At 48.4% G+C, this 21,151-nt stretch overlaps 4 protein-coding genes and 1 long non-coding RNA gene across 7 annotated transcripts in view; 2 read left to right on the top strand and 3 right to left on the bottom strand.

Annotated features, from left to right (window-relative positions):
• Positions 1–25: 25 nt before the first annotated feature.
• LOC144213186 (uncharacterized) lies at positions 26–5,213 on the top strand. 2 transcript variants are annotated; one of them, XM_077741480.1, is made up of 15 exons: positions 26–382; positions 911–947; positions 1,205–1,245; positions 1,322–1,382; positions 1,452–1,587; positions 1,655–1,808; positions 1,892–2,722; positions 3,343–3,472; positions 3,540–3,879; positions 3,976–4,001; positions 4,077–4,270; positions 4,351–4,376; positions 4,444–4,618; positions 4,717–4,811; positions 4,879–5,213. In XM_077741480.1, exons 1-15 carry the CDS (start codon positions 301–303, stop codon positions 4,984–4,986), a joined length of 2,436 nt encoding a protein of 811 aa, XP_077597606.1. In that variant the 5' UTR covers positions 26–300; the 3' UTR covers positions 4,987–5,213. The 2 variants fall into 2 exon arrangements, with proteins under 2 accessions (XP_077597606.1, XP_077597605.1); XM_077741479.1 differs by having other exon boundaries at positions 29–382; positions 4,348–4,376.
• A 787-nt stretch (positions 5,214–6,000) lies between these two features.
• On the bottom strand, positions 6,001–10,172 carry LOC144213277 (serine/threonine-protein kinase DCLK2-like). 2 transcript variants are annotated; one of them, XM_077741650.1, is made up of 16 exons: positions 9,907–10,172; positions 9,107–9,837; positions 8,495–8,862; positions 8,254–8,380; positions 8,040–8,171; positions 7,912–7,973; positions 7,782–7,857; positions 7,611–7,716; positions 7,488–7,545; positions 7,305–7,424; positions 7,084–7,230; positions 6,878–7,011; positions 6,725–6,802; positions 6,565–6,661; positions 6,393–6,473; positions 6,001–6,329 (listed from the first exon to the last, which is right to left on the bottom strand). In XM_077741650.1, exons 2-16 carry the CDS (start codon positions 9,495–9,497, stop codon positions 6,216–6,218), a joined length of 2,091 nt encoding a protein of 696 aa, XP_077597776.1. In that variant the 5' UTR covers positions 9,498–9,837; positions 9,907–10,172; the 3' UTR covers positions 6,001–6,215. The 2 variants fall into 2 exon arrangements, with proteins under 2 accessions (XP_077597776.1, XP_077597777.1); XM_077741651.1 differs by having other exon boundaries at positions 7,782–7,854.
• Positions 10,173–10,550: 378 nt separating this feature from the next.
• LOC144213283 (claudin domain-containing protein 1-like) lies at positions 10,551–14,569 on the bottom strand. The gene is made up of 4 exons (XM_077741660.1): positions 14,182–14,569; positions 11,780–11,887; positions 11,569–11,706; positions 10,551–11,507 (listed from the first exon to the last, which is right to left on the bottom strand). The coding sequence occupies exons 1-4, from the start codon at positions 14,471–14,473 to the stop codon at positions 11,287–11,289; spliced, it is 759 nt and encodes a 252-aa protein (XP_077597786.1). The 5' UTR covers positions 14,474–14,569; the 3' UTR covers positions 10,551–11,286.
• The window catches only part of LOC144213285 (uncharacterized), a 33,310-nt gene continuing 24,282 nt past the window's right edge, over positions 12,124–21,151 (top strand). Inside the window, exons 1-2 of the long non-coding RNA XR_013329931.1 lie at positions 12,124–12,196; positions 12,509–12,623. This is a non-coding gene — a long non-coding RNA (uncharacterized LOC144213285). The remainder of the gene's footprint in view (positions 12,197–12,508; positions 12,624–21,151) is intronic.
• On the bottom strand, positions 15,333–16,991 carry LOC144213281 (uncharacterized). Its single transcript, XM_077741656.1, has 4 exons — positions 16,083–16,991; positions 15,955–16,019; positions 15,722–15,867; positions 15,333–15,616 (listed from the first exon to the last, which is right to left on the bottom strand). The coding sequence occupies exons 1-4, from the start codon at positions 16,905–16,907 to the stop codon at positions 15,531–15,533; spliced, it is 1,122 nt and encodes a 373-aa protein (XP_077597782.1). The 5' UTR covers positions 16,908–16,991; the 3' UTR covers positions 15,333–15,530.

Raw genomic sequence — 21,151 nt, 5'->3', positions numbered from 1 at the left:
TTTCACCTGCACGTTAATGATTGCAATACTTGAAACCTTCAAAATAGGATTGGATTGTGAAAAAAAAACATCATTTGATGCTCTATTTCTGACGTCAGAGTGCAAAAGGGGAAGGTCTCGCCGCACCGCTTGGTGGGACTCAACTGGGAAGTTGGGAGAGAAAGTGGTGCTGTCATATTGTTTTGCTTAAAGATCACTTCCCGATCTAGCCTTTGGCGACAAAGTCCAGGCGTGTTTTGTACGGACGCCGAAAGACACGCAAAAAGAGGCGCACAAAGAGGCGCACAAAGACGCGCAGACATGGCCGAGGCTCGCCCCGACGAAGACGAGGACAATATGAGGAGAGAGGCCAGAGAACAAGTGCTACGACGGCAATCCGACGGTAAGAACCCAAGAAAAACACGGCATTAGGCGTGGACGATGTCCCAAAACGTGTGTCCCTCAGCTTGAGAATCAAATTGTCTTTTGTCAAGAGGAATTCCAAATATTTAGAGTGCCTAGTTGTTCTCTCGCTGTCATTGCGTGTCTAATGCACGTTTCAGATCCACATTTTCTTCTAGAAATCAGGTTATATTGCCTCAGTCCAAAGCTGGTGGACATTGTAAGTGTCTCATCCACTTGTAAATAATACAGCATGAGGAGAGAGTCATCTGTTTTTGGGGGGCGGGGGCCACAAACATCTGGAAGTACTAAGACCGGATCCGGGACTCCGCAACCAATCGCTGCCGGCGGACTGGTCCCGACTTGGGAGGAGACTGCAGAAACCACGACAAGGAAAAAAATCGGTCAGGGTTCTGCTGGGGAAAAGACCAAATGATTTTTTGGGGAGAATTGGGGCGCTTTTGCCTGACGACACGTTGCCGTTGAGGGTTCCCCGTCTCAAACTTTGTGGTCCTTCTGATCCACCCAGGTCGTCCCGGCAGAAGGAAGCCAGAAAACCGTCTCAGGTTGGTCCCTTTTTTTGCAAAACTATTTATGTGTGTCCTCTAAAAGCTTTTGTGCTCAAAGTTTGTTCCCGTCTTTGCGGCGACTGCCCCCCCAACCCTGACACACTGGTGCAAGTATTTGGGCTGTTGGCACGGCAACCGGCCGGGGGCAGCGTTGTTGTGCGTTTATGGGGAAAACCTCAAAGTGGATTTGCTGACTATGCAAGGTCTTGAAAATCCCTTTTAACTCCTGTTTTTCCATTTGGGGCTCCACGCAGTCAAGGTCCGCTTTGGTCTCTCCGAGCAGCCATCAAAAGGAGTGAGTACACCAAATGGCTTCATGTTTGGAATTGGACAAAACCTCTTGAATGTTCTTTTCCTTGGAAATCCTTCAGCCACCAGCAGGTCCAGTCTCTCCGAGCAACCGCGGGACAGAACCAGGGAGGGCGACTCCAGGTAAGGGTATTCGCCAGTTTCTACCATAGCCACGCCCATGTTGTTCCACAATTGACCGGGTTTCGGCAGGCGACCGGAGATCACCGTCCTGTCGGCCGAACCGCTCCCCTCCGCTTCCTGGTTAGCGGTAACGCCCGGCGCGTTCCCGCCCCCGCCGCCCCCGGCCGCTCAAATCTGGGGAGCCACCATCCCGCCGTCCATACAGGTAACTGCGCTCCCACCATGCCATCCCGCGCCTCTCTGAACTTCAGGTTTTGCTTCCCACCGCGCAGCCGCCGCCCTCTTACGAAGAGGTGATCAGGGAGAAGACCCAGGAACGAGGTGGATCCTCGCCTTCAGCCGTCCCGTCACCATTGTCATCTGTTCCAGCTACTAGAACCACCATCGCCACTCAGACAGACACTGGATCGTCTTCCACCGCTCCAGGTCTGAGTACACTCCCGTATATCAAATTGAACTCCCGTTGTTTTTGGTGACCAATGGGAAAATGTGCGCCTCGTGTTCAACAGGAGGAATCAAACCCGCTCCTCAAGCCGATGGCCAAATTGCTTCGGCTGTGACCCCAGCGCACGAGTACCCAAGACCCCACCCTCGCCCCAGATCCAGGCTCTACGTCAACCCGGCAGTCAACGAGGTCCAGGTTCAGACTTTGGTCAAACTGCGAGAGGACGGCTTGGCCACGCTAGCGGCCCGCGCCCACGGTGACACTAGCAGGAAGGAAGCTAGCGGTGGTAAATACCTCCGAGAGCTCCTGGAGGCCTTCAGCTCGGACGACTGGGGCTTCCCCGAGCACCGGGGCGACGACGGCGGTCTTAGCCAATCGGAAGAAGAGGAGGAGGACGAAGAGGACAAAGACATGGCGACTCTGAGGGCCAGGATCCAGGCCTTTGAGAAGCAGGAGGCGGCGCTGGACGGAAGCAGCCGCGACACGGATGTCAACGAGGACCCGCTTGCCAAAAACACACCCGGTCCTCAGCCCCGGCCTCGTCTCCAAGTACAACCCACCAAAGCGCACCCCCCCACACTCGCCCCCAAACCTAAAGTCCTGGCGAAATCGGCACCTACGGATGGCGTCCCTCCGGAGCACCCCAAAGCGGGGCCGGTCCCGGAGCCCCAACTCTCGGCTCCCGCACCGGTGCCGGCTCCCAGGGTCCCTTCAGCCAAAACCTCGCCCTGCCCTGATGAAACCCAGACCAAAATCCCAGCCAGACCAACAATTATTCCACGGAGTGGGGTCAAGACTCCGCCGGTGAAGGCGATCTCGGCCAGACACGTCACCCCGTGGAGGCCTCCTAGACCTTCCGTGGAGGGTCAGACTGAAGATACAGTAAACCTCACAGGTGAAAATCCCGTCCTTCTCTATTCCATCTTTGCTACTTTGTGTGCCGACCCTAGTGGAACACGTACAGGTTTCAAGACCAATTCTTCTGAACGCGGCCGCATTCCAGTCAATTATTTCCATTTTCTACTTTCAAAGAGTCCTACAGATAGTAGGCCACGCCCCAGGAGTGCGTAGACTGTAAACCAAGCGCTGGCTTGTGGACTGAATTAGATCCAGGCGGCTGAATATGTTGGTGACATTTGAACTGCCGGCCATTGTTTGCGCTGAATGCTCATTTGTTCTCTGTGGCGTCGCTTCTCCGCACCCAACAGGAACAGAAACGCGTTAGGGGAAACGAGAAAACCTGTTGCATGATGTGCAAACGGCCAAATGAAATCAGCGTATGAGCTCCCTACTTCCTAGCTGCTAAATCAACAGTGAGTCTTTGCAAACTGGCCAATTGCATTGCGGGTAACGTAAGCACAATGCGGCTTTTGAGAGGGTTGCCCTTTCCCCATTCGTCCCGGACATTGGCCCATTGTGTGCGGAGAAGAAGCCTTTCTGTGTGGACATAAGCCCTATCTTATTTTCAAAAGCACGACCCGTCTCGGCAATTCAATTCAATTGTTGTCTCTTCAGGTCCCTTTCCGGAACCGAATCCCGCCCCCTGTGAGGCTCCCGCGCCGAGTCCGGGTGCTGGCCAAAGAAAAACCACTCCTCCGGACCTTAGAAAGAGGGAGCGTCTCTCGGTGCCACCTCTACCCCCGAGGTGAGCCAGACTGGACTCGGGTGGCTACCCATGGAGCTCTGTCCTAGCCCTACCGTCTTCTCCGCAGGCCTTCTGGTGCGAGGCTCCTCCCCCCCAGGCCTCAGGCGATAAAATCCGCCCCCACCCGTCCGCCGCCGCCTGGCACGGTCTCGCCTGCCAGCCACCCTCGGCTACGGACGCCGCCTCCCTCGACCGGAGCTAATAACAGAGCGTCAAAGCGAGGGCCGCCCCTGCCACCGCGACCCCAGCCCGGACATCCGCTCTTTCTCGGCAAGCGGGAGGTCCTCATCGTCCTGGAGGAACTGCAACCGGAGACTCCGGCGACCTCAGACACGGCACCTTCATCGGAGTGTCTCGTGGATCTGGACATCTTTCCCCCAGCACAACTAGAAGACCCTTATAAGCAGGTACGGCCACATTGGCTGATGTAAACCTGATTATTTTAATTTTTTTGGTTCTTCAAAACTCAGTCCTTGGTTTTTGCTTCCATTTGGTCCTTGCAGAACCCTCCCGAGCTGCCTCCTGTCAGGTCTGAAACCGCAATACCAAGTTGTGTTGTTTTGAGAGGAGTACTCTAGTCGTGGACTTCTTTGCGTATGTGCAGTGGCCCTCGTCGCGTGGCTCTCTACGACTTTGAAGGATCCCAAGAAGACGAACTGACCTTCTGCCAAGGGGACGCCATCGGCCTCCTGGAAGTGGTGGACCGGCAATGGGGCCGAGGCCAGTTGGGCGGACGCGTGGGGCTCTTTCCGCTGAGCTTTACCCAAGTGACTGAGGACAGTCCACCACAAGTCTCGGGTCAGCCGCCGTGAACCGTTTGATTAAAGACCAGACAATGTTTCATTGCTATTGATTGGACTGAATTCCTCCCCTAGTAGCACAGATGCCTTCAAAAGGAACACAGGTAAGTTTCAGGTCCCACCCCGTTTTAGGATTTTAGTCATTGTTAGTCCACTGACCAATGCCTTTAGGTGGAAGAATGGGAATCGGCCATTTTTGACTTTGCCGGCCAGACCGCAGAGGATCTTCCTTTCCACAAGGGGGCTCAAATCCAAGTGATCGAACACATAGACTCCCAGTGGAGGAGGGGGCGACTGGACGGACGGGAGGGTCTTTACCCCGTGGCTTTCACACGGGCTTGCCAAGGTGCAACACCTTCATGTACCTTTTTGGGTGAGGGTTAGGGTTTAAAACCCCGACCCTGAACCCCTTTCCAAATTCACCAATGCTCATGTTTTTTTCAGCTCAACCACTTGCAAGCCAGAAGACGTCAGCCAGCGTCTCGGCCAAAGTTTTATTTGCCTTCACCGCCCAGCACGAAGACGAACTGACTGTTAAGGTGAGGACTTTGTCCCGACACGTCCTCGGGCGTGGTGTTCTGAATGGTTCTTGTCTTCTTCCTTCAGCCTGGCGACATCATCGCACAAGTGGAGTCCAGGGATGAGCAGTGGATTGTGGGAGTTGTTGATGGGAAGCGTGGAATGGTGCCCAAAAACTACATTGGACAGATGTAGACAATGGACTGGATGTTGTTGTCAAACTGTCTCAAAGTGGACACCAGATGTTGGATCTCCTCCGACGGACCAAGTTGACCCTGGCCTTTTTTCCGTTAAGTTTCTCAACCGCAAGTGGAGTTAAACTAGTTTTACACAGCTGTTATGATCACATTATGATATTGATGTCATTGTTCGAAACATTCCATCTTTTAGTCCTAATAAAATTGCAGCATTTGCATGAATGATGTTGACTCTGTGAGTGTGTTGCATAGACCTATTTTGTCCACAAGAGGGTAGTAGTTTCAAGGATAAGTGTTCAGTATGCAACAAATACGAATAAATAAGACTTGGATTACTGTGAATAAGGTCAATTGGGGTATAGGGGGGTCAGAATACATCTATACCAGGCCCTAAACAAGAATTTGCTGGTGAGGAAAGAAAATGGGGCTGCCATTAAATCAGACAAAGTCATGGTTTGTTTTTTAAAGTTTTATTTGACAGTCGAATGTATCTTCTTAATCCAATGAGAGGTCTTTGAATGCACCCTAGCTTGCGTTCTTAACGCTGTTGTACTCATTGGCTGTCTTTTGATACTGATAGACATCCAATCCTCATTCAGATTGACAAAAAATGTCTCTCAATGTCAACGGCACTGAAAGAGTTAAGGTGACTCCACAAATGCAATTGCAAAAGACATACACACACAAAATATTTGGAAAAAGTTCTAATCTACTGCAATTGATTGAAGGTTAATAAGGCATGATGACTTGCACATACATGAAGAGAAGTTAAAGCACAAAGTTAGCATTGCTAACAGCATCAACACTGCCACACGTCTTTTGGTTTTGGTGCAAAGAAAAAGAACAACAGCAATACTTGGGAGACGTAACTATCCCGGAACTTTGCCAAGCACCATTCCGTTTTTTTTTTTTCTCCTTCTATGTTATCCGAGACAGAATCACACATTCGACGGCTAACAGCTACAACATATTTTCTAGGGTTTCTTTGACAGGTCACCAGAATCGGTGAGTGTTTTCTTTTTCTTTTGACAAAACCCTGTATGGACGCTCAGTGCAGGCAGGCACAGTGCTTCGGACCTCGACTCGGCACCTGGGTCACCGCTACAAAATGGGAGGGTCTTAGGCTGGAGGGATCCTCCCCCGGAAAGAATGGAAGACATCCCGGTTGATTTCACCTACGGCTTGTAAAACCTCAAAGTGATGTTTTTGACTAACTCTGGTTCAAGTTTACACCAGGGGGGACGGAACCTGCTTGGTTTCCAGCCCTGGAGATTCTTTCTCCGTGGCACCGGGGTCTTGGATGTCGGAGTCATGGATGCCGGAGTCGATGGGAGCGTCGTCCTGCCAGAGAACAAGGCGGCATCGTTTATTTGGGCTAAAAGGGCCACAGAGGCTAGCACTCACCGAGACCCAGGAGTGCTCCAGGACCTCATCCGCCGTGAATCGAACGTCCACGTTAACCTGCAGCATCTGACTTATCAGCGCCTGGTGAATACAAGCCTGGACTGGTTTCAACGGTCCACCACGGGTTGTCTAAAGCCTTTCTAATCAGTCTTAAGGAAAATGGAAAGAGCACCTTAGCCGGAAGGCTGACACCATCCCAGTCGGGAGACGGGAACTCCAGCTTCCCTTGGAGTATCTGGTCGAAGAGTTCATCTTGGGCATTGTTCTCGCTGAAGAAGACAGTTTAGTTGGAAAGGGAAGGCTCAGAGCGCACAGGAATTTGACAAACTGACCTTCTAAATGGCGGAAAACCACAAAGGAGGATGTAGGTGATGATACCCGCTGCCCAGATGTCTACCTTCAGACCATAACTAGACACAAAGACACAGATCCGGAAGCATTAAAAAGCCCAATCTCCAAATATGTCCCCGTCCGTGTCCTCTCACCCGCTCTCAGCGATGATCTCCGGGGCCACGTACGTGGGGGTGCCGCATACGGTGTAAAGCGGTCCTTCCACCACAGTGGCTAAACCAAAGTCTCCAAGTTTGAGCGACTTGGTGCCGTCCGGGTACTCGCACACCTGCCAAGACCACAAGCGCATCAGAGGGGCCCCCACCACAGCATTTACGCGGGATGTCCACTGGTGTCCTACCAGCAGATTTTCCGGCTTGATGTCTCGATGGACAATGTTCATCCGGTGCAGGTACTTGATGGCTCCGGCCAGATTGTACACCATGGCGCTGGCGTCATGCTCGCTGTACTTGGTGGACGATGTGATGGCATCGAACAGATCGCCACCCTGAAATGGGTGGAGATGCAGAATCGGAAATTTGTCCCTAGGATCAGGCATGGCGCCGGAAGGAATAAGAGCACCTTGACCAGCTCCATGACCAGGAAGAGCTGCGATGGCGTTTCGTCCACCTCGATGAGTTGGATGATGCTGGGGTGCCGGACCCGGCGCAGGACCGCCACCTCGTTCTCAATCAGGTGCTCCTACGGTAGCCACGAATGAGCATCGGACCGGGTAAGCCAACCCCATGTTAACATTCATGTTACCTTTCCGCAGCAGCGAGCTTTGTCAATGATTTTCAAGGCAAACTCCCGGCCGCTGGACCTGCCGACAACATCACAATTACTCTGGTGCCGTATTCCCTTTACCTGTACCCGGGTGTTCTTCACCTCTCCACGCACTCCTTCACCACTGCAAAGTTTCCGTCTCCGATGACTTTTCCGATTTTGTACTTGCTGCTAACCAGGCTGGACGACACTGACAGGTTTCCGTTCACTTGGGAGAGAGGATGGACGGTCACGCTCTGTCGGATAGACGGTATAGCGCGTTCGGTAACTCACCTTCTAGAGCGCATTCTTCGGCGGGCCGGCCCGAGCCGTTGACATCCGCGGTCGAGGAGCGATGAGGAGAAACCTGCTAAAGGACGAATTTGCAAGTAATGAGAAGCTCCAGTTGGAAAAAGGAGCCCACCTTGAGGCTGGAGGAGGGACTAGACCCGGAAGACTTTGCCGATCCCAACACTTCATTGGCCGCTGATGAAGAACAGAATCAGGTTGCATGACATCGCAAAAGCATACATGCTATATGAGGTTGTTTACCCATTCCAGATGACCTAGACTGGGTCAAGGCTTTGGTGGAACCCTTGGGGGGAGCCAAACCAGAACCGCTGGGGCTCTTAGGAGCAGAAGTCCTCTGAGAGACAGCAGGGCGGGAAGATTTGACACGGCATTCTGATATAAAAACATGGGAACACGGGGTAAATTTTTTTCTTCTTCTTCAAGCAGACTTAATCCTTTGGCGTGTACGCAAGACCATTGACGAAGGCCGGCGACTTTCCGCTGTGAGTCAGCACAAAGTCGTCTTGGGCATAGCGGAACTTTTCTAGCCCGCATGCCATGAAGACGTCGTCGTCTCCAAAGAAGTCCTGCAGACAGGTGAGCTATACACACACAGACAAAGAGACAAAGAGATTTTAAAAATAGCTCCGGGTGACGCGGTGCACCGACAGTATCTTCAAAGATCCGTCTCTACGACGAGGCCCTCTATGAATTACCTGTTTCCCGTCCAATGTGTACAACCTCTTGACGGCTCCAGAGTCCAGCTTGATGGCCTCGGTGATGTCCGCCAGCACTTGGTCAAAGGAGTGCGCGGTCTTCTTGTTCAGGAGAATCCGCACGGCCTTGCGAGGTTTTACTCCGCTCCGGATAACCGTCACCAGCTTTGGCTTGATGAAGTCTTTGCTATCTCGCCCCTCGCCTCGTTCCCGGGGTCCGGCACCGCCGATGCCGGCCGGGGCGGCCGTCGACGGCCTGTTGGAGCCGGCGCTCCCGGAGGCGGCACCGGGCTTCCAGCTGGGTACAGAGATCTTGGTGTAGTCCACTTTGCGGTAAGGCTGGTTGGAGGCGCAAACGTAGCACTCGCCTGTGCAGAGAAACAACCGGAAACGTTTAGCGTGTGGCATAGTGTAGTATTTAGTGTGCACTCTGCCATAATGTGATACATCTGTCCTTGTATCCATGCATTAGCACTCATTAGCTGTTTTTATGCTCTTCAATATTGATGACCGTTAGACCCAAGCTAATCCGTTAATTCCAAAAATGACTCCTGTGTAGTACAATTTGTACTCAAATGTACCCAAGCAGGTAGATCAAATAGGAGGGGCTACCTTCCAGCAGCTCCTCCAAACTGCTGATCTTCTTGGCGCCATCGATGGTGTAGATGGTGCGCACCCCTTGCGGCAGGTGGAGGTTGTCCGCCAGGGAACGGGTGAGCTCTACCAGGAGGGCGTCGTACGAGCGGAAGCGGTCGCCGGAAACGGCGTACAGCAGACCCTTAAAAGAACGGTCACCGTTTCGGTAGAAGCGCACCTTCTTGGCGCGCTTCTCCAAGGTGAGCGCCTGCAAAGTGCGGGTGCGGTAATAGCTGCAGTTGGTGCTGTGCGCCGGGCTGGGAACCAAGCTGCTTCCGCGGGAGCTCGGACCCGACTCGTCTCGTTTGGCCCGGGTGGAACGTCCGCGGCGGACCTTCTCACGTTCGTCAAAGTGCTCCAACTCCATGGTCTCTCGCCGATCCGGTCCAGTTCACTACTAGGGATTGATCTGGACTCCCATCTGGGATTTGGAAGGCGGCCTTCGGATGCTTCTACAAAGCCACGGGAGAGTCTTTGAAGGGCAATATCCCGAAAGGAAATGAGGAGCCCTGATGGGGAGCCAGGGAGGTCAGGTCCTGCACCAATCTCCGTCTAGCTCTGTACCAATGGGACCTTTTCACGTGTTCTTAAGACCCGGCGGTGATCTACAGTCGCGGGAGCGAGCATCGCCTTTGTAGCGTGCCGGCGCATCGGTCAAGGTTGCGGGCGCATTCCCCTCACGGACTCCGCACCCCGTTCCGCACAACCTGAGCGGGGGTATTAGAACAAAAGCATCAATGCGGCCAAACGCCAGCACGGAGGAGGGAGGCACCTACCAATAATGCCGTGGAGCCGGTTTGTTGCTAGGGAGGTCCCCCTCCTCCCTTCCTGGAAGTCCTCCTCCCTTCTCTGTAATCTTCCCTGACACTCAGGTTCCGGTATTATCCGGCTGAAAGCGCCAACGGACCGTGGACAGGATCGGCGATGCGGGAGCGCCGGGTTCGTGGCGGGATGCGGCGCCGCGAGATCCGGGGAGCAGCAGCAGAGAGAAGACGCCGGCGCCACCAGCTTCCGCTACTGCCCCGCCTCCACCCCACTCTCTCTCTCCCCACGTCTTTTGTCTAGGTCGCCCAACCCCTCCCCCCTAATCTTGTACCATTTCTGCCTCTTTAGTCAATTAAATCCCCCCGAAAGGGCAAACGGTTCAGGAAACGGAATACCCTGAGTTGCTAAAAAATGTACAGTCAGATAGTGTATACCCTTACCTGAGAGAAGTGCATCCATCCTGCAAATTAAGGACCAAACCAGACTGTTCCAGTCTTCAGGAGACAAAATACATGCTCAATCTGGTTTAGATCTGATGTTTTTCTAAATTAGGAGATCATTTATATGTCATTTTGGATGCCCTCACTCATCATCTGTCATTTCAACTTTACAGATTTTCAGTGTTGGAAGAACAGGAAGAACAAGAGCAAAAACGGCTTTTGGACAAAAGGGTTTTACTTTGAAATCGCGACACGTGGGCTCTGACATCAAACACACACAAGACTTTTGGCATTTAATGGTAAATCCTTCAAATCTAGTGTTGCCAAACATCTACTTGACGACAACTTTTCAAAAGCTGTATGGCAATATGGCCTTTAGTGTACATTCATTACGCTTAACGAGGAAGGATATTATTGTTTTAAAAAATATCCACTTGCAGCATCATGTAGGATTTTTTCTAGAGGCGGAGGACTTGTAAAAATAATGCAAAACAAAACAATACTAAACATGGAATCAGAAAAAAAAGCAAAAGTGAAATCATTCAGTAGTACTGACAGACACTCAAAGTAATAAATACATCAATAAATAGCAAAAGTAGTACAATACAAATGATTAACGAGCTAAGACAAAAAAGTCCTAATTTGAATAACCCAAAACGCAACATATTTTTCAAATTATAACTTTTTCCTAGACAAAAATAAGCCTGGCAATTTTTAAAATATTCCATCTTTGAAGAATAAAGCCAAAATGTAATAATAGTATATCCATCCCTGAAGCCTTAGGCGCTGTGACTTGAAAAATAAATATAATTCGTAACGATATACTATCTGTACGACACTAATACTTTTTCTCTGTAGATATATTTTTCTTTAACATTTGCTTTGTCAATTTAGCATTTCATTTTCTTTTTTATAATTCCAGGAGCGCCATTAGGAGGAATTCTGCGGCGGTCAAGCCACGCGGTAGGCCGCCATACGGTAGTAGCTTCGTCCGTGACTACGCGCCGCCCACAGCAACAACGCGGCGGCCATCATGTGGAGGGGCGACGACATGAGCGCCAGGTAGAGCGACCACCCCAGAGAGCCGTCCACTTTTTCGGGCAGCACGGACGCCCGGTGGAGGAGATCCATCCCCGCCAGGTAGCAGCACACCGTGGCCAGCGAGCACAGACCTGCCCAAAAAATGGACCTTTCAACTCTTGCCCTTGGCTCTGGGAAAGAACCGGAATTTACCCGTCAACAGGTGAAGCACGCCGATGGTCAGCGTGGGCGCCAGGCTCCGGCAGAGACAGGCGCAGAAGGCTGTCAGGCCCGCCAAGACCTCCAGACCCAGAGAGACCATGGGTAGCACGAACTGGAAACGCCACAAATCTACCAAAAAAAAAACAAATAAATAATTTGTACATAAAGTTTTAAAAAAATCCAAGATGGATGTCGTTCATACAGGTGCGGAGCATGTCCTCCCCACTGTTGTGGTTTCCGGGCTCCTTGTACTTTGGCGTCAGCTGTTGCTGGATGGTGAAGCTTCTGCACCGCAGTGTCCGTTTCCCATCTGTAGGAATGTAGATGGCTTACAAAGTGTATTTTTTTCAAACTGAAAGTCCCTCTTGATCATAGTTTAGTTTCAATTTATATATGTATTGGATCCTAGGGGCCATAAAAAAAAAATAAAAAAAATAAAAAAAAAAAAAAACGCTGGCAAAGAGCAGTTCCAACTCCGATCGCTGGAGGCGCTGTCGCTTTTTTCCGGCGGGAGATCAAACGTTGATTAGGCTAAAGATCAATCAGGTGCGCCGACGGGACCGAACAATGGACCGACATTTTAATTGTCTCCAGCTAAAAATGAAACACACGACAAAAGGTAATGTTTTTCTCCACTTTCGAAATAATACGCAAAGTTATTGTCTTATAAATACTAAAACGTAATGTTATTGTCCTGGTTAGCGCGAGCGAATTCACTTTAAACGTTCATTTTCAGCGACCGACTTTTGGCTAACTTTTGCTTGCTATATTAGCAACACTTGAGGCACGGTAATGTATTAAACTTTCTTAAAAATGATACTCAAAGTTATTGTCCTCGAAATTATACTCGAGGTTATTGTCCTCGAAATGATATGTAATGTAAATTGTCTTCGTTAGTGGCTCTCAAACTAACTTTTTACGTTATTTTCAGCGTCCAGAAGAAATGAAATGAAATGAAATGAAATGGAATGAAATGAAATGAAATGGAATGAAATGAAATTAAATGAAATGAAGGAAATCACATTTCGACCTACAGCAGCATTGTGGTAAGTCATTCAAACTATTATTATTAAAAGTGTGTTGTTATTTAGACAAAAATGACTTCGAGTATTACTGTGTGTTACCATTGTGACTTTGCAATTTCAACTGCGTCATTTCATTAATTTGGTTTTTATTCACTTCATGTCTCGTATTTCGTTAGTTCATAATAAACCTGCGTGAATATTTGTTTTTGTGACCGAAATTGTGCCACTTTTGTCCACTACATATGGCCATTACACTAAAATGGAGTGTCAATATTTCAGAGTCAACCTATTTTAACCTAGAATACAGTATAATTTCAATTTAATGGGGTGTCAATCAGCTCTAAAAGTTGTGGTACAGTGAAAATTCAGCTCTTCACAGTTTCATCAGTTTTTTTGCCATTTTCTACACCATTTTGGAAGTTCTGCTGCACCAGTAATGATTCTCCTCCTGGTAAGATCATTTTCCATATTCCATATCCAGTAATATTAACCTTTAAGCCAATGTTTCCATTGAATGTTTTTTCAAAATACATAATTGTGCCTATTCAATGCATAATGTTCTCATTTCTGTTGGTTTATAGGCTTAAACAGTGAACCCATCTACTATATTTGCTACTGCAAATTTGTTACTACCATCAATGGAAGGGTGAAAGAGCCCCAGGAAAAATACAATCTTGCTCCAAGGACCCTCCTGAAGCTGTATTAATAAACACAATTGTTGTCACCTTTTGTCTATGCTTTTCTTATTTGATCAGTTATTTGGTATTCTAGCTTTGGTCTCAAGGTAAGTTGCTTACAAGGTAAGTAACACAAAAGTGAAAATGAAAGATTACAAATTAGTTATTTCTGAAGTAGATTTTGAGTTTAGAGTACTCTATAAAGTGTAATCAGTTACTCTGAATACTTAAAATGAATAAATTTAGTTTAATTGACTCTGAAAAGTTGACACTGGCCAAAAAGTACATTTTACTCTAATTTTGCGTGGGACAAAATACTAATTGTATGTGTCTTGATGTTTGTTGTACCGAAATACTTTCACATATACTTTATGCCCTTCAGTAATACTACTACCTCTTTGCTCTGTTACATATTGCATTTCAATTCTGTTGAATTTTGAGTCAATTGTGTGTGGTACCTTTTGTAGTTTGTCCACAAGAGTGTAGTAACAGTCCAATTAACGTAGAGGAACTGAAGTTGTGTTTATCACATAGTATTTCCAGTAAAAACATTTAAACTAAAGCGTTGCTTCTGTAACCGTTGTATTGTTCAGACAACCTTCATTTTATTTAAGAAATGTCAATTTAGGACAGTTTTTTTGACTTCAGTTACTCTATTTTAGCAATCAGAACACTGCAAGCCCCCCGTTATTTTTATTTTATATTGTCTTACTTCTACTGACGGCGACCTATGTCCAGAAGGACTGTAGGTCTATGTTAATCAATGGCTATGAAACCCCTTGGGGGTCTTCACCACCCTTTACAAAGGTCAGGGACGCTCAGGTTGTGCTCCTTGCATCCACAAGGGGTCGCCCTGGCGTCCCATGACGTGACGTATGGTATGGTATCGTGGCGGAACCTACCTGTTTCCTTGGCCCATTGCGGCGCCTCGGGCACGAGCACGCAGCGCCACCACAGGCCCAGCGTGCCGTTGAGCCTGAAGAGCGTATCGCTGTAGGTCTTCTCGTCGAATTCTCCCTCCAAGAATTCGTCGTATAGGCCGCGCAGTTCCGTGGCGTTAGCCTCGCCGCGCACCGGCGGACTGCTGTACTGGTACCAGTGCTGCGTACCCACCCCCACGCATAGATAGGCGGTGGCCAGTAGGCTGAGCACGCAGGCTATCACCAGCGCCGTGGCGTAGCGGTTGTCCACCATCCTTGGGTGGAGTCCGAGCCCGGCCGGGATGCCGCTGCTTCCGTTGCCGTAGCTGCTGCCGCCGCCGTGGCCGCCCCCGTCCGTCTATCCCCGCCGTCTGTCCCCGCCCCGTGGCCCACTTCCACAGATGGCGCTCGGCTTGCGCACTAATCCGGGCCGTCATCAGGTCCAATCAAACAAAGCATCCAGTGGGAATGTGCCAGCGCCAAAAGCATACAATAAATCACTTTTAAAATATGCTTTGATATGCTACTGTGGACAGCATTGTGTGATTCTATGCTGCTATATTTCTCTGGTATAAAACACGAGGCCCGGGGACCCCATCTGGCCAGCCACATTGTTTTGTTTTGATGTAATTATCGGCAAAACTCATGTTCTAAAAACCCCAGCTAAATGAGAAGCTCCACTTAATGGACCTCCTGTAACCCCCCAAGCTCACATGGCTTGGACATCTTTTCCCAAGTTAAAAATGTGTATGACGTCAAGCCAGCGTGCATTGATCTCATGTGGCAAAAGTACCTTCTGAATTCTTATATCTTATTCCATTATTGCGTGGCACAAAGCAAGAGTAGAAAAGAAAACAAGATGTCACATATTCTGTGTGACAAAAGGGCCCCACCTTGTGTTTTTATAAACAAACCTGATCCACTGGCATCAAGAATAACAAGTGCACTCCATTGTCTCTCGGTATTGCACCAGATGTCATCACAAGTGCACTTTTCAGATCCCACATAATCATCAACAATGCAAATATAATACATTTTTCAAATTGAGTCTGTAAAGTAAGTACCACAGTTTATTATTTACAATAGAAATATTCAAAGGAGAATTTAACGAGATAATAAATACCTTTAAAATGTGCATAAGACCCTGCTGGAATTCATGGTATTGGCGTGTATACATTTTTGCCAGGAGAGGGCGCCGATAAATAATTTAGTGATGGACCTCTGATACTGTTGTAGTTCAGGACGGAGTCTCCAAAAAGTCATTCAGTCGTTAATTTCAAGCATTTCTGAACGCATGTAAGGTAATTCCCGAAGTGAAGGTTGAAGTCGTCTCAGTGTTGACTCGAGAGCATCCACGAAAAAGCCACCAAAGAGAAAGCGCAGAGAAGGCCCATGTTGTGTGTCACTCCCCTCGAAACTGGAAAACATGAGTGTCTAAGTTACTACATCAGGGTTCATTTTTAAAGGAGAGAGAAGAGCTCTTGTTTATCTGTTTATCAATAAGGTTCAGATTATTTTTTACCGATTCCTTCGACTGTGATGGAGCTTTGTTCGATGTCGAAGCCGCTGACCAAGGTGACGGCGTTGGTCAAGACGGCAGTGATGGCCGTGTGGTTGGGCGCCACGTTGGTGAAGCTCAGGTCCATGTCGTTGATAACTGATCCGGGTCTGCCCGTCAAAAGGAGTAGATATATGCCAGAGTAGTTTGTTAATAGTCTTGTATTTTGGGGAAAGTCACTTGTTTTTTTTATATACCTGAAGCCAATGACGACCAGGACCCTGAAGATCGAAGGGAACTCCATTTGGAATAAAGGTTGAAGCTGCAAAAGAACAAGAAGAAGGTGATGGAGATATTTGGCAAGATTTTTTCCATGGATTCCTACCTGACTTCTGATCAGGGTCGATCGGAATCGGAAGGCAGAAGACGACTGATTGAAGAGCTGGTTGCTAAAGGTGCTTTGGAGGGATCGGAAAGAAACCCGTCTGGTGATGATCGTCGGCACCGTTGGACCTTGTGTTGCTCCCGGCGCAACTGGTGTGACAATTCCCGTCACTGCATTTTTGGTGGAATTTGCAGTCCTGGCATTTGTCACAGAATTTTTTGTAGCGTTTCCTCTATTGGAAGTTGAGGCGGTGGTTGGTAATTGTGTAGAAGCTGTGGCTACAGTAGGTGTCCTTGTCGATGATGTGTTTTTCGTGGCAGGTGGGCCCTCATTTCTAGTAGTTGTTGCCGCTGTAGGAATTGTTGCCGTTTCCCTAGTTGTTGCGGAGGCTGGAGATGCTGCTAGAGTTATCTGAGATGTTTGGGATTCCGCAGTTGTGGCTCTTGTTGTTAAACCAGATACGGCTGCGGCTGTTTCCTTGGTTGATCTTGACACAGCCGATGTTTCTAAAGGTATCTGTGATGTTTGAGATTCTGCAGTGGTGAGGACGGGCGTTGTTACCAAAGTTGCCACTGCAGCAGCACTTGAACTCCCCCTAGTAGATACAGATGCAGTTGACTCCACTGATGTTTCTAGATTTCCAGATTCTGCAGTTGTGAAGACAGGTGTTGCCACCAAAGTTGCCACTGCTTCAGTAGTTGCGGTCTCCATACTTGCTCTGGATGCCGTTGACTCAACTGATGTTTCTAGATTTCCAGATTCTGCAGTTGTGAAGACAGGTGTTGCTACCAAAGTTTCCACTGCTTCAGTAGTTGCGGTCTCCATACTTGTTCTGGAAGCCGTTGACTCCTCTGATGTTTCTAGATTTCCAAATTCTGCAGTTGTGAAGACAGGTGTTGCTACCAAAGTTTCCACTGCTTCAGTAGTTGCGGTCTCCATACTTGTTCTGGAAGCCGTTGACTCCTCTGATGTTTCTAGATTTCCAGTTACTGCAGTTGTGAAGACAGGTGTTGCTACCAAAGTTTCCACTGCTTCAGTAGTTGCGGTCTCCATACTTGTTCTGGAAGCCGTTGACTCCTCTGATGTTTCTAGATTTCCAGTTACTGCAGTTGTGAAGACAGGTCTTGCTACCACAGTTGCCACTACTTCAGTAGTTGCGGTCTCCATACTTGTTCTGGATGCCGTTGACTCAGCTGATGTTTCTAGATTTCCAGTTACTGCAGTTGTGAAGACAGGTGTTGCTACCAAAGTTGCCACTGCTTCAGTAGTTGCGGTCTCCATACTTGTTCTGGATGCCGTTGACTCCTCTGATGTTTCTAGATTTCCAAATTCTGCAGTTGTGAAGACAGGTGTTGCTACCAAAGTTGCCACTGCTTCAGTAGTTGCGGTCTCCATACTTGTTCTGGATGCTGTTGACTCCGCTGATGTTTCTAGAGTTTGAGATTCTGCATTTGTGACCACAGGTGTTGCTACCACAGTTGCCACTACTTCAGTAGTTGCGGTCTCCATACTTGTTCTGGAAGCCGTTGACTCCGCTGATGTTTCTAGATTTCCAAATTCTTCAATTGTGAAGACAGGTGTTGCTACCACAGTTGCCACTACTTCAGTAGTTGCGGTCTCCATACTTGTTCTGGAAGCCGTTGACTCAACTGGTGTTTCTAGAGTTTGAGATTCTGCAGTTGTGACCTCAGGTGTGGCTACCAAAGTTTCCACTGCTTCAGTAGTTGCGGTCTCCATACTTGTTCTGGATGCCGTTGACTCCACTGATGTTTCTAGATTTCCAGAATCTGCAGTTGTGAAGACAGGTGTTGCCACCAAAGTTGCCACTACTTCAGTACTTGCGGTCTCCATACTTGTTCCTGATGCTGTTGACTCCACTGATGTTTCTAGAGTTTTTTGAGATTCTGCAGTTGTGATGACTAGTGTTGCTACCAAAGTTGCTACTGCTGCAGTAGTTGCGGTCTCCATACTTGTTCTGGATGCCGTTGACTCCGCTGATGTTTCTAGATTTCCAAATTCTTCAGTTGTGAAGACAGGTGTTGCTACCAAAGTTGCCACTACTTCAGTAGTTGCGGTCTCCATACTTGCTCTGGATGCCGTTGACTCCACTGATGTTTCTAGAGTTTGAGATTTTGCATTTGTGACCACAGGTGTTGCTACCACAGTTGCCACTACTTCAGTAGTTGAGGTCTCCATACTTGTTCTGGATGCCGTTGACTCCGCTGATGTTTCTAGATTTCCAAATTCTGCAGTTGTGAAGACAGGTGTTGCTACCAAAGTTGCCACTGCTTCAGTAGTTGCGGTCTCCATACTTGTTCTGGATGCCGATGACTCCACTGATGTTTCTAGATTTCCAGTTACTGCAGTTGTGAAGACAGGTGTTGCTACCACAGTTGCCACTGCTTCAGTAGTTGCGGTCTCCATACTTGTTCTGGAAGCCGTTGACTCCGCTGATGTTTCTAGATTTCCAGTTACTGCAGTTGTGAAGACAGGTGTTGCTACCAAAGTTGCCACTGCTTCAGTAGTTGCGGTCTCCATACTTGTTCTGGATGCCGTTGACTCAACCGATGTTTCTAGATTTCCAGTTACTGCAGTTGTGAAGACAGGTGTTCTTACCAAAGTTTCCACTGCTTCAGTAGTTGCGGTCTCCATACTTGCTCTGGATGCCGTTGACTCAACCGATGTTTCTAGATTTCCAGTTACTGCAGTTGTGAAGACAGGTGTTGCTACCACAGTTGCCACTACTTCAGTAGTTGCGGTCTCCATACTTGTTCTGGATGCCGTTGACTCCGCTGATGTTTCTAGATTTCCAGTTACTGCAGTTGTGAAGACAGGTGTTGCTACCACAGTTGCCACTGCTTCAGTAGTTGAGGTCTCCATACTTGTTCTGGATGCCGTTGACTCAACTGATGTTTCTAGATTTCCAGTTACTGCAGTTGTGAAGACAGGTGTTGCCACCAAAGTTGCCACTACTTCAGTACTTGCGGTCTCCATACTTGTTCTGGAAGCCGTTGACTCCTCTGATGTTTCTAGATTTCCAAATTCTTCAGTTGTGAAGACAGATGTTGCTACCACAGTTGCCACTACTTCAGTAGTTGCGGTCTCCATACTTGTTCTGGAAGCCGTTGACTCCTCTGATGTTTCTAGATTTCCAGTTACTGCAGTTGTGAAGACAGATGTTGCTACCAAAGTTGCCACTGCTTCAGTAGTTGCGGTCTCCATACTTGTTCTGGATGCCGTTGACTCAGCTGATGTTCCTAGATTTCCAGATTCTGCAGATGTGAAGACAGGTGTTGCTGCCACAGTTGCCACTACTTCAGTAGTTAAGGTCTCCATACTTGTTCTGGATGCCGTTGACTCAACCGATGTTTCTAGATTTCCAGTTACTGCAGTTGTGAAGACAGGTGTTCTTACCAAAGTTTCCACTGCTTCAGTAGTTGCGGTCTCCATACTTGCTCTGGATGCCGTTGACTCAACCGATGTTTCTAGATTTCCAGTTACTGCAGTTGTGAAGACAGGTGTTGCTACCACAGTTGCCACTACTTCAGTAGTTGCGGTCTCCATACTTGTTCTGGATGCCGTTGACTCCGCTGATGTTTCTAGATTTCCAGTTACTGCAGTTGTGAAGACAGGTGTTGCTACCACAGTTGCCACTGCTTCAGTAGTTGAGGTCTCCATACTTGTTCTGGATGCCGTTGACTCAACTGATGTTTCTAGATTTCCAGTTACTGCAGTTGTGAAGACAGGTGTTGCCACCAAAGTTGCCACTACTTCAGTACTTGCGGTCTCCATACTTGTTCTGGAAGCCGTTGACTCCTCTGATGTTTCTAGATTTCCAAATTCTTCAGTTGTGAAGACAGATGTTGCTACCACAGTTGCCACTACTTCAGTAGTTGCGGTCTCCATACTTGTTCTGGAAGCCGTTGACTCCTCTGATGTTTCTAGATTTCCAGTTACTGCAGTTGTGAAGACAGATGTTGCTACCAAAGTTGCCACTGCTTCAGTAGTTGCGGTCTCCATACTTGTTCTGGATGCCGTTGACTCAGCTGATGTTCCTAGATTTCCAGATTCTGCAGATGTGAAGACAGGTGTTGCTGCCACAGTTGCCACTACTTCAGTAGTTAAGGTCTCCATACTTGTTCTGGATGCCGTTGACTCAGCTGATGTCTCTAGATTTCCAGTTACTGCAGTTGTGAAGACAGGTGTTGCTACCACAGTTGCCACTGCTTCAGTAGTTGAGGTCTCCATACTTGTTCTGGATGCCGTTGACTCAACTGATGTTTCTAGATTTCCAGAATCTGCAGTTGTGAAGACAGGTGTTGCCACCAAAGTTGCCACTACTTCAGTACTTGCGGTCTCCATACTTGTTCCTGATGCTGTTGACTCCACTGATGTTTCTAGAGTTTTTTGAGATTCTGCAGTTGTGATGACTAGTGTTGCTACCAAAGTTGCTACTGCTGCAGTAGTTGCGGTCTCCATACTTGTTCTGGATGCCGTTGACTCCGCTGATGTTTCTAGATTTCCAAATTCTTCAGTTGTGAAGACAGGTGTTGCTACCAAAGTTGCCACTACTTCAGTAGTTGCGGTCTCCATACTTGCTCTGGATGCCGTTGACTCAACCGATGTTTCTAGATTTCCAGATTCTGCAGTTGTGAAGACAGGTGTTGTTACCAAAGTTGCCACTGCTTCAGTAGTTGCGGTCTCCATACTTGTTCTGGATGCCGATGACTCCACTGATGTTTCTAGATTTCCAGTTACTGCAGTTGTGAAGACAGGTGTTGCTACCACAGTTGCCACTGCTTCAGTAGTTGCGGTCTCCATACTTGTTCTGGAAGCCGTTGACTCCGCTGATGTTTCTAGATTTCCAGTTACTGCAGTTGTGAAGACAGGTGTTGCTACCAAAGTTGCCACTGCTTCAGTAGTTGCGGTCTCCATACTTGTTCTGGATGCCGTTGACTCAACCGATGTTTCTAGATTTCCAGTTACTGCAGTTGTGAAGACAGGTGTTCTTACCAAAGTTTCCACTGCTTCAGTAGTTGCGGTCTCCATACTTGCTCTGGATGCCGTTG

This window comes from Stigmatopora nigra, chromosome 20, assembly GCF_051989575.1.
Source record: "Stigmatopora nigra isolate UIUO_SnigA chromosome 20, RoL_Snig_1.1, whole genome shotgun sequence".
Taxonomy (NCBI): Eukaryota; Metazoa; Chordata; class Actinopteri; order Syngnathiformes; family Syngnathidae; genus Stigmatopora; species Stigmatopora nigra.
Note: the sequence above shows the minus strand (reverse complement) of the source record. Positions and strands in the feature narration are given on the sequence as shown.